The sequence below is a fragment of the Meleagris gallopavo genome, chromosome 16, assembly GCF_905368555.1.
Source record: "Meleagris gallopavo chromosome 16, MGAL_WU_HG_1.1, whole genome shotgun sequence".
NCBI lineage: Eukaryota > Metazoa > Chordata > Aves > Galliformes > Phasianidae > Meleagris > Meleagris gallopavo.
This window is the reverse complement of record NC_139419.1, coordinates 2,905,506-2,917,753: the sequence shown is the minus strand read 5'-3', so window position 1 is coordinate 2,917,753 and position 12,248 is coordinate 2,905,506. Positions and strand designations below refer to the sequence as shown.

General features: G+C 44.4%; 1 protein-coding gene across 2 annotated transcripts in view; it reads left to right on the top strand.

Annotated features, from left to right (window-relative positions):
• Positions 1 to 12,248, top strand: part of MAD1L1 (mitotic arrest deficient 1 like 1) — a 321,728-nt gene that overhangs the window by 122,396 nt on the left and 187,084 nt on the right. For both annotated transcript variants that reach the window (XM_085237768.1, XM_085237767.1), the window contains exon 12: positions 5,374 to 5,514. In XM_085237768.1, coding sequence (XP_085093894.1) covers positions 5,374 to 5,514 — 141 coding nt within the window. The remainder of the gene's footprint in view (positions 1 to 5,373; positions 5,515 to 12,248) is intronic.

The window sequence follows — 12,248 nt, the reverse complement described above, 5'->3', positions numbered from 1 at the left end:
GAAATGCATCTCCTCTTAGTTAGGTTCCCATAGCAGCAAAGTCTGATTGAATTGGCATTTTTAACCAGTGTACCTTCAATCTCCAGGCCTCTGTCTCTTAGGTCTTTCTGTGGCCACTTCTTTTACCTTTCCTTCCAGCCATTTTCCGTGAGGCAATGGGATGTTTTGTGTACAGCCTTTGAAGACCAACACCTAATTACGAAGTTGGGCTTAACAATGTAGCTATGGGTATAATTAACAATTTTTTTGAAAAAAATATTTGCTAGAGAGGACCAAGCCACTTGTAAAACTGGACTAACTTCCTTTCACCTGTAGGCTGAGGATGTGGAATAATGACATCTGATGCTGCAGCTTATGGAGATCGCTGTGTTGCTACACGAGATGCAGGGCTCAGTGCCTTGCTGTCATTAATTTCATCGCCTTGATGCAAATTCATTTCTCTCAATTACAGAGATGATGTTGAATTGTAACCATTCTCTTTGATAAACACATCACTGAAGTTGAGATTTATTTGCCTTTATTCAGCAGACAAGTTACCTGTCAAAGAAGGAAAATAGACTGGTTTGTTATTATTCATATTGAGTGTCAGTTGATTGTTTCTTGTTCCTTTTCTTCTCTATCTTCTTACAGTTTGTTTGTTGGTATTTTCTTCAGGTATTTTATGAGATACCACAATTATGAAGTGCTTGATAATTGCCAGAGCCTGTATGTCCTGTCTTCCTTCACAATGACAGTTCATACTGCTAATTTTTATCTTGTTAAGCAGTTGGTCCAGCCTCAAACACTTAGTACGTGTATACCTATATAGCTTAAAGCAAAAAACCACGCGTCTCCATTCATCTTTCTCTTCTATTTGTGTTTTTAGGAGGAGTAGTTAGCTAAATTATACCTGATTGCAAAAAGCATCTGTTTGATGTTGAAGCTCTGTATTTTTTCTTCAGTCTTGTTTTGAAGCTCTCTCTTATTGCCACTAATCTGGAGTTAGGAGTCTGGAGAGGAAGAGGAGGGGAAATCTTGCCACTGATTTCCTATAATGAAGCAGTCTATTAGCATTCTCCTAAAATTATCATTAATTAAACAAAAAGCTCATCTAGCACTAGGAGCAGGAATATTTCTGCACCATCAAAAAGGCACTGAGTGGGAAATATCATTATGATTCCACTTTACAAAGTCTCTCTCCTCTGCCAGGCTGGAACCCGTGCAGGAGTGAGAAAGCAAGCGAGCTGTGTTTGGGTTTTGGATTAATAGTTGAAGTTCACTCATGTGGAAATAAAGCAGATTTTACTTTGACTAGAATTTGTCATTAAAAAGCCATTATCAGAACCGACCAGCACAATTCCTGCTCTTTCATTGCTAATGACAAAACAATCTGTTCTTTCAAACACAACAACCTTATATTTTCTTTCAGAGAATGGCGCAGGAGTCTTAACAGAGCAGAAGCTGGGTGAGGAAAGGCAGCCCAAAGATTTATTGATCAATAAAACAGACAATTACAGCTTGTTTATAAAAGGGAAAAAAAACACCAACCCAAAACCTTGGGTCTGCAAGCAACACTGAAGCTCTAATAATGACAACTGTGGTATCCAGCTTCAAACGATAAAAGTCAATAGGAAGATATAGGATTTCAATAAAATTATGACACTAGATAAACTTTACCCCAGGAGCAGATTTTCCCTGAGTGTGTGACTGACTTCAGTGAGATTTGTAACTTTAATTTCTTTCCTATTGATTTTTCTTTTCTCCAACTAATTAGAAAGTCTGCGGTGAATTCTGTGTTTATGTTTGAGGAGGGGCCAACAAGCATCAAGGAGAATAGGGCCTGAGATTTTATTTATACATACCTATATATAATATAAATAAAGGGTCCGATGGCATTTTTAATTCTTTTACTATATCTTACTTTTTCTCCAGTTGCTTCCAACGTACAGCAAGGAGCTGTGTGTTCTCCTCCCTGCGTGTCGGAGGCCATGGGCTGCCCTGGAGCTGTGTGCAGTGCTGCTTTGGTGATGTGGCTGTGCTGTAAGGATGGTGGCAACCAGTGGATGCTTATTGGAAGGCTTATCAGCTCTTCCCCTAAAAACAACCCCAAGAGGGGTTCCTAAAAGAACTCTCTTATGTTACTGCCGTTTCTAAGCTGCTCCTGTCGCACTTTGGTGTGTCAGTGTCAATAAACTTTTCTGTGTCTTCGAGTTGCTTATCAAATGGGTCAAATGTTGGCTTTAGGTAAGAGAAGGAATAGAGATGGTGGCAGAAGAACCGGAGAGAAGTTTGATCCTAGGGCTCAAACCAGGCCCTTCAGAACATGGTTAGAGCGAGCTGCATTTCTGTTCTGGTGTTGATTAGAATCTGGCCAAAGTGAAGAACACCCAAATGTGTGCTGCGTTCTCCTGCTCCTCCGAGGACTTTACAGAAACTGCTTTTGGTGAACTGCCATTGCAAAGTCAGGGTGTGAGTTATGGGTTAGCAAAGATGCTTTGTGCTGGGTATGTTTTGGAAATTCTCCATGGGACCCCATTTTAGCAATTCTGCTGAATACTGCCTTGACAGAGCAGAAGCGTAAGAAGAAGTCAGAGAAGATACTGAAGTCACTGCAGAGGTCTTTGATGGGCTTGTGGAGTATCTTGTCAAATGGGATGAGGGGATACTGCAGCAATTACAGAACTAGGATGAAATTGTTGAGAATCTTTCTAAACAGAGAACTTCTTAACAAGAACTTCAGTTTCCTGCCAAACGAACAAGTTCTTTAGGAGGGAGAGAAAAGCTCTCAGTAAGTGCTCTCGGTGGGGGACGAATTGGAAAATGGAGCTGGGGACCACTTGTTGGTGAGAAATGATTTCATTACAGTATTAATATTTAGAAATAATTAGGGAGGAGGACTAGACTCCAGGATCAAGTGTTTAATTATGCCGCCCTTTATTCCAGTTTTTCAGCCCCTTTTTTTCAATGCAGCTTGTGCTGTGTTTGCTGTGCATGCCTTTTCCTGGCAAGTTGCATCTTTTCAGTGTACAGCTTTGAAGGGCAAGGTCTGTAGCTGGCTTCAGGGGAAACACACCCCATAAGAATGTCCTGCTCCTGTTCTCATCCAACATCGTCTGCTTCCACATTAGGATGGTTGCTGTTGTTGCAGCTGAACAGCTTGGGGAACTGCTGGAATCTTACTGGGAAGGACTCGATTGACCTCATATTCAGCAGTTAATTGGAAGCCAAGTGTGATGGGAATTGCCACGGGTCCTGTTTGCTGCTGAAAAAATGCTCAGGGGTTTGGAACTGCCCTCCTGTAATGGAGAGAACATTGCCATGTTAAATTATCACATTGATGAAAGATGCTTTGCAGAAAATTAGGATTGTGAGCAGCTTGGAGTACATAGAGAGCTAGTGAGATGATGCTGTAATTGCAACAGTGTGCAAGGATAAACCCAGTAACTTCAATAAATGCCATCATTGTGTACTCTTCTGTGTCCTAGACAGGGATTCTGGGGTAAACGGAGAATGAAAGTCATTTTCTAAGCAAAAGCAGCTGCCTTCTGGAGAGTACATTTGGCAGACTGGGTGACGTGTGTGTGTTGCTGGGGGAGAAGGATGGAGCCATCCTTTACTGCTGGTTTTCTGCTTAACAAGTTCATTACCAGGCAGGTATGGTGTGACTCCATCTGGTTTTCTTCTCCCACAGTAACATGGAAGTTTTTCTTTTCATGTGTCTGTTAGATCAGTAATTCTTTGTAAAGTTTACTGGAAAGCTGTTCTTTCCTTAGAAAAGTATTTCTCTTCATTCAGGCCAGAGCAAGAAGCCAATAATAGCTTCCAACACTTTGTGTTAGAACCTGTTTTTCTTCATTAACGCACTTCTTGCAGCCCGCGGCTGGGCTTTGATCTTGAGATCCTTTTACCTGCTGACCAGCCCAACCATCGTGGCTGACCTTTCAGTGCATCATCACATGCTCTGGACAAAAACCATTCCTGTGGCAGTGCCCCCTTCTTATTTTCACACCTTGAATTTGGATGTTCCTTCCCTTCCCCATGCATACACCTGCTATCCGCAGTCAGCGTTTGACCTTTAGGTTTGAATGGGAAGGGTATGGGCTTCAGGTACAGGCTTGCTTGACTGAGCAGTTGGCATCCCTTCCTCTATCTGAAATACAGCCCTTAACACTTGGGATTGAGGGGAAAGGGTTTTCCTATCCCGGTAATTTTTGATTTCCACAGGAGAGCAGGGTCCCAGCCAAGTGTTTCAGCATGGCTAAGCAATGCTTGTGAGCTGCTCCAAGTTCTCTGTGGCAGCAGTGGCCTGGGAACGGCACAGCTATAAAGCTGAGTGATCCTCTAATAACGGTTTGGATGTTTGTGATCGCAGCATTCACAGAGATAATGGATTTGCCCTGAACGTTTGTGCATTGCTGCAGCAGGGTGAGATAGAAATTTCAGCAATAAAAGGGAAGCAACCCTGTAAGATTTCCTAGGAGTTTCTGCTCTTTTGATTTATGCAGTGGGAATGTACTGCTTTGGCTCTGTTCTGCAGCCTTGCAAACATCAAGGCTCTTCAATACAGTCAAAATATGAAACATTTCATCAGCTCTCTAATCCCTGTATGCACACTGCACTGTAACCAGCAATCTCTTTAAAACATACCTGGCTTTCTGGAATGTGGTTCAGCCTTTTGTCCCCACCAGTGTCTTGGCCACAAGGTGCTACCTAACACAGTTAGCTTTCAAGCCCAGCTTTGTACTTGGGAGTGTAAAAGCTCTCAGAGCATGGAGAGGGATCCTCCTGTCTATAACCATCAGCAAATAGGAAGGTGAGCCAAGCACATTCTCGGCAGGGTATTAACCTCTGAAAAGATACTAATTATAAGCACTGAATATTGCAGTGCTCAACAGGTGATCAGTCACATACCATTTGGAGGATATTTGCTCTTAGTCACTTTGTTCATCATCAAATCTATTTCATTTCTGTTGCCATAATTCTGTTCATTCACTGCTGGAATTCTTTGGCAGGAAAAATGTCAAGTACTGCACTCAACGTTTTGCTGAAGAAATCTGTTCAGCCCGTTGAATTAGAAAAGTGTCTCCAAAAAGAAGGAAGGCTCTGGTTTCAGTTGTTGTTTGCTTGTTAGGGTGAATGAGTGTTGCTGTCCTGCAAGGGATGTGTGCTTTTTTATACCCCAGACAACCTGATTATTCATTTCTTGTGTTTTTTCATCGATTTTATCAGAGCTGCGTGCTCACACCTGTGACTCGATGCACATACAAAGACCATGAGAATATATCCATTGGGTTTTTTGTTTTTTTTTCCAATGGAGAAAAACACGTTGTCCTGGAGAGTATGAGCGAGTTGAGGGCCTTTACCCCTAACGATGAATTCTGTTCTTCCCTGCAGGAGCGGGATGGGATGCGAGCGATCCTGGAGTCGTATGACAGCGAGCTGACCCCTGCAGAGCACTCCCCACAGCTGAGCCGGCGCATGCGGGAGGCCGAGGAGATGGTGCAGAAGCTGCACGCTCATAACGCCGAGCTGGAGGTAATAAAGCAGCATCCTTCTCTAACCCCGGTCAAGGAACAGCTGAGGCCGTTTAAGACCGAGCTGCCTAGCAGTGTGCTCTGCAGAAGGCAGGTTTGCAACGTGCAGACTTCAGAATGGCAACGTCAGTAAGACCCACCGCGTGGTGCCGGCGATTCCCTGCAGTGTGTGTAGCGAGGCTCTCCTGCAGGCTGTGTCAGTAAGGGTGTGCTCATTAGGCCCTTACTTGGAGCATTTGGAGGATGTAAAGTACCTGTCTGCTGTTGTTCTTCTCTTCGTGGCATTGGGCCTGAGAGCCCCAGAGCACCAGTAACTACGTTAACTGCTTTTTTTATATTGGGGTTTTCTCTAAGAAAAACATTTTCTTTTTTTCTGAAGATAGTGTTTCTCAAAGGGATTCTTATGTTATTATTCTCTTTATGTAAATTTGCAGGCTGAAACAGGACTATAATGAGGTAAATTATAACATCCATTTGCCAAATTATTCCCTACCTCCCTGCTGTATTTGGTGGTAGTGGAATGATCCTGAATAGAAATATTTGGAAATATCTCTGTGATCTTAAATCTTGGCATTTTTATTCCATAGATTTCACAATAACTGTAAGTATGTGAGTTTTCCTTTCTTCATGTCTAATTCTACCAGCATACAGATTTACAGACACTGTAATTCAAATGGAGTAAAGCTTGTAGTAATTGCTGCTCCTGGGATTCCTAATGAAGTGAACTGCCCTGCTGTGCATCCATCTCCTTGTCACTCCTGTCATTTTCAGGAAACACTCTTTTCTGCTTTGGTAGGTAGGGGCTTAGGGCAGGGAGTACTGGCTCCAATGACCTCTAGAGCCTCACCTATAGGCCGAGCAGTGTGGTGTGAGCTCTGTATTGCATTGCAGGTCCTCTTCCTCCCTGTTTCTCAGTTTTGGGCAAGTTGAGCCAGAAATTAGCGGAAAGGGAAACTTGCCTGAATGTTTTCATCTGCGTGTGTTTGTTTGATATCCGCATTGCTTAACAGCAGGATTAGATGGCACTGACATAACATGACAGGTGGCTGATTCATCCTGTGCTCTGAGTTGCTGCCTGTGGTGGCTCTGGGTTGATGGACGGAGATGTCCCGAGTTGTTTTGCCATATGGGTCGAATCTGCACTGGATGGTAGCAGATTACCTTTTCCTTTTCAGGTGGAAGTGTGGAGGGGTGTCGGAACCAGTTCCTGCATCCCTTTAATTATTTATAGGGAACAAATGATAAGTTTATCTTCATGGATATGGATTAAGGGTTACGTGGAAAATTTCAGAAAGGAGCTGTGTTCTCTGGAGGTTTGTTTTGTGTGATGTCAACCTTTAAGTCTTTCAAAGACTTTGCTAGAAGCGGGATTCAAAGTCCTTATATTCCCCTTGTAAAGTAAAATTTTATGCTTCACTTGCTTGTGTTTGCCTTTCTGACTGCAACGTTGGCTGCCAAATCCAATCAATTTTGAAATTTTGGAGTTTGTTCTAGTAGAAATCCAAAAACTAGAAAGGGAAACGGAGGTCCATGAGGGCCTGCTGGCATCTCGTCATCAGGAGCAGCAGCTGTAAGTCACGGCCTGCAGATCAAAGATGTGGTTGATAGCAGCTATTAATAACTTCTCACATAATGCTCTGCACCTCCCAGCTCTGCACATTTTAGAATTGTTGACACCTGTGTGACTCATCTCGCAAACAAACAGAGGAGACAGCAGGAATGAGGCACCTTGGAGCTTCGGTTGATTTCTGAAATATGGGTTAAACTATCTCTGATGCTGTGGGGGGAGCAGAAGGGAACTTGGGCACATCTGCATCCTGGTGGCAGAAGGGTCAGGACTGCCGGGAGCACCTGCTGTAGGTGGGCTGGGAGGGCAGCAGGCAGCTGACTTGTGGGCTGTTTCCATGGTTTGTTTTGTTTTTTGCTATTGAACACTTCATTTACTCAAGTCTCTCCCCATGTACCCTAGCAGAGAAACCTTTGGTACTCGTAGAGCTGACACATCTGTGTGTGTGTTCCTGCTGGCTGCCCCAGTCTGTTACCAGCAGCCCCATCTCTGAACAACCCACAGAGGAAACAAGTAATGTTTCTAACCAGAATTTTTTGTACTCTGGAAACGGAGATTTTTCCCATTCATTCCAACAGCAGCCCCATGTGAGTGAGGAGGCTCTCTGCTGAAGATGGAGCATAGGAAGAGTTTGTGCTGAGGCAACAGCTTCTCACTTATTTAGGGAGATGAGGCCTCTGATAAGGCTTCTGCTTGATGTGTAAGTGGAGGTGGGAAATAGCTTAAAAGAACACAGGGAACAAGAGAGAGGTGTGTAGGCCCCGAGGGCTGCGTGTGAGTAGTTTGTTAGTGCGTAGTGCAGGGATGGATGGTGTGGTACAGAGCTGTGTTGGGCCCCTCTGTGACTGGCAGGACAGCTGCTGGGAACACTGCAGGGTCTGCAGCATCAACCTCGTTGGGAAGAAAGGCACCTTGCCAGGAGCTCAAATGCAGAGTGATGCTTCCATCCCAGCTTGCTTTGTTGCACTTTGCAGCACCGTGATGCTGCCAAAGAATGGGTCCTGCCTGTGCCTGATGGGGCAGAGAACCATAGGATGAAGACAGGCTGACGGGGAGCTTTTAAAATCCCCTTCACTGATGACTGATGATACAAGCTGGATCTCTAATGCACGGGCATGCAAACACGTAGTCTGTTCTGGGAGTTGAAAGTGATTGCTATCTCCTGCCCAGGACTGCCTGCCCCCCCGTTCCACAGTGCTGAGCTGGCTGTCAGGGTTCAAGAAAGCCCTTTATGGAGCATTACATGTAAAACAGGGAGGAGACCAAGAAAAATACCACCTGAAATGGAAGCTGGAAAAAGCAAGCAGGCTGTGCCAGCCTATTTCGGGTGGTTAATGAAGTGTCACTCAGCATCTTTTTAAAAGTGTGTTTTGGAACTGAAAAGGGAATGAGTTTGTCTCTGGTCAGCATGTAATCAATACGTAAAATTAACAGAATTGCAGTTGTGTGCTTATCATGACATAAATTTTCAGCTTGCAGTCAGCAATATTAGCAGTTTTTGTGCCAATCTTGATTAACTTTTACAACCGTTGCTCCCATTATCTCTAATCTCAAGATAAATGTGACAAAGCAAGAAGCCTCTGAGCGTGTGGCAGCTTGTGACAGAGCTCTGTTGTGGAGTTTAGTGTTTGAAAAGTTAAATCCAGCTGCACAAAAGAGAAATCATCATAAATATAACTCCATTAATAGCTATTTTATTACAACACACTTGGCTCCATATGAAACTTTAATGAAGAGAGATTTGCAAGGAAGACTCACGCTGACACCTTCAATGATCTCTAGCATTTTTTACATTGAGAGATTTACACTGTCTGTGAACACCATATGTATTCTAATCAGATAATTACGAGTCTGACAGTTTCAGCACGAGAAATGCCATATGCTCTGTGCTTTTTGTGGTGCTGTTTTTGTTGCAGATTATCTTTTTTCATCGTGGGTATTACTGGTGACCTCAAAACTTGTTGACCAAAAATTGTCACCTTATCTGAGCGTGATAACTGCAGCTCGTCTGCTGGTGGTACCTGTGGTGATGGCCACAAGTCTGCTCCTCGCTAAGTGAGTTGCTTAGCAATCACTCCGGTGCTTAAAGTGCTTGGAATTTATGTGGATGCAATAGAATGTTTATTTGAGCAGTTAACAGTTCCTCCTCGTCTCTCACCTGGCTTCCCCCTCAGTGCTTTTCCACTTTGTTTTACCTCCTTTTTTTCCTCCCTTTGATCCGCACTTTATGCTTGTCGTGCTTTATCCCTCTGCTGAGTTCTCTCTCTCCCTCAAAGGTAAATTGCTTCTTTACATGGCAGAAGGGGTTTCTGTGATGATGGGAGCTTTACAGAGAAATTTCCTTCTATCTGTGCGATGCACAGAGAAGTTTGTTTTCATGTTCAGGTTTCTCCTGCCTGCTCTCGCTGCCTCTCTGCTGCCTTCCAGCCTTTCTGCACCACTTATCTCAGTGACAAGTGTAAGAAGCAGTGAGAAGATTGCCCTGCTCCTTTTGGATGTCCACAAGGAGCAAATCCGAGTCACTAGAGCTTTCTTCCCGCTCCAGCATGGTATGTGTTTGCTTGTCCAGACTTCTGCTGTCACTGTAGCATCTTATCTGTAACTCAGGAGGGAAAAAAGAGACTCTCTGGAGATGATGCTCACGTGCTGCATGCACCAGCTAGCACTGATTGCTGAAACACGCGCAATGCAGGCCATCATATTCTGACACAACAAACTCCCTGTCAGAATAGCATTTGGAACCTGGGCACTTTGGCATCTCTCAGCAGTTCTGAGCCTTCCTGGCCGCTGCATCCTTCACCTTTCTTTTCTTTTCTAGAGGAGAGGTGGCTCAGGCTCTGTGTCCTCCAGCACCGCTGCGAATCGGATGATTTGGTTCTCTCTTCTCTCACACATTTCATCTTCCTCCAGACCTGAGTGCCCTTGTCAAGTCAGGGAGCCCTGAGTTCCCTCTCTCCCTTTTACACCTGCTGGCGGCTGTGTTTGGGGAGAGCACCTTGCAAAGAGCCGTCACATAAATGAGGAAGTCGCATCACGAGGGGTGCAGTGATTTGTTAAAGGTGACAGTCCTGCTCTGTGGGAATGCCCTTAAAACTGGCTGGTGCCACGGCAGCAGAGCCTTTCTCCTTGGACCCAACACTTTTTTAATTGGTTGAACTAGATGTTAAAGCCCAATTATTATTAATTATTTTTATTTTTATTTTTTGGAGACGCATCCTCATTTTGGATGTGTACTGAAAATCAGGTGGTGTGTGGCAATGCCTGTGCTGTGGGTATCCTGCACCGAGCAGTGGTGTAAAGGTGGATTTTTACAGCTTGTTTTAGTGTGGAGGCTCTGACAGTTTAAGAATGGCTTTAACTCAGCAGTTCCTCGGGACCACAGCTAAAGAGGAGCAGGCTGACATCATTCTTAAGAAATGAGAATTCTTGACACCAACTTGTAGAGAGTAAATTGAATCGTTAATGAAGTTATCTGTCCTTTTAGCCTGTGGTACATATCAGGGGCTGCAGGAAGCAGCCCAGCTGAGGTGAGACCGCGGTGCTGTGTGGGATGCTTGGAGCACAGCAGTCTGCTTTTGTTCTGTGTGTCCAAAGCCTTTGTCACCAGCTGGGGAAATCACATTGGCACCTCTGGAGGCTCTCGTGATAGATGCTAGCAGCATGTGCTCCCCTAAAAATGCTCTCGGTGTGAGTAGATCCTCCTGTAGACTCTTCTGATGATGTTTTGAATAACAAAGCACAAACAAGGCTTGACCTGAGGAATTTGTATCACCTTCAAATGCACCTGGATGTAGGAGATGAGAGAAGCAGGTGAACTGGGTCTAAATTCTCACAGTAGATTTAAAATTACCTAATTTTCTAGTGATGTTTTGGAAAGAGAAGATAACTGATGTGAAGTTATGAGTCATATTCACCACAATAGAACAGGGCAGAGTGTTTCTTACGGCATTGAGAGCTTTAGAATGCTTTAAACCAGAGACCTGCTTTAGAATGCTTTAAACCTGCTTGCCTGTGCCCAGAGATACAGGCTTTACGTTCAGACGTCTTCAGGTGGAGGAGGAAGCAAAAACACAGTTGGGGTGGGAATGGTGGCTCTGGCACAGGCAGAGGTGGCACACAGGGGAGCTGTTTTGAAGCAGTATGGTTCATCTTGCCTCCTGCTGCCAACGTGTTGCTGGGGTGAAGCCTGGGTGCAATAGGTGCAATGCCTCTTCTCCACCAGGCAGAAGGAAGGAGCCGGATTAAGTGTCTTAAGGGAACATGTAGCTGCTGGTTCTTGATGTTAAGGAAGGCTTTGACAGTGTGCTTGCACCACTTCCCCAGGTCACATTCTACAATTACAGACTTACAACTTTATTTCAATTTCATAGAAATTACATGAATTGCATTCTGTGTTAGATCCTGAGATCTAACTTCTGTGGGTCTATTCTAGGCTGGAAAGCATGGTGAATTCATGTAGTGTTGATGTTATCTACGTGGCCCACACACGCTGCCGTGGCAGACCCTGGTGGCTGGGTTTGTGTTCAGGTGTGCTTGAGTGATCCTTGGAATGGTCAGAGCTTCCTCAACAGCTTCCGAGGTACGTGAGGACACAGCCTGGCCTCCCTGCAGCAGAGTGATGGCATCCTGCTGGAGGCACTGCTCCATCCAATCTCTGAACTGCCTCCCACATGCAACCAGCCCAACGATGCCTTAAGCGTGTGGTTCATCTACATGTAGCTCAGCCCGAGGAGTATTTTGGTGCTTGGCTCATTAGGGGCAGGATAAGATAACTGTCCAGGCCAGGATCGTCTCTTTTGGGTGTCCCAGAGGTGCTCTGACCATTGCATCACACCTCATTGGAACTGTGTTGGTGAATTAATTTCTTTGGCAGAAAGTGCAAAGTAAAGTTAATGTTTAATGTTCTCTAGTTATTAGGACTACTACTTAGTTACATTTTGGCAGTGATGAAAGCTGCAGCAGCTCATGGAAATTAAGCAGTTCTGAGAGAAGCAAGGAAGCAGCATCTGGTGAAAAGATTAGAATTGAAAATTGTGCATCCACAAAACATCACAGAAATCTGATCTATTCCTTGCCTCTGCCTTGCATTAATGACATGGAACAGTGCTTGTCGGGGCATCTTGAGAGATGTTTTGAACTTGTTGAGGTGAGTTGATTTTTATAATGAT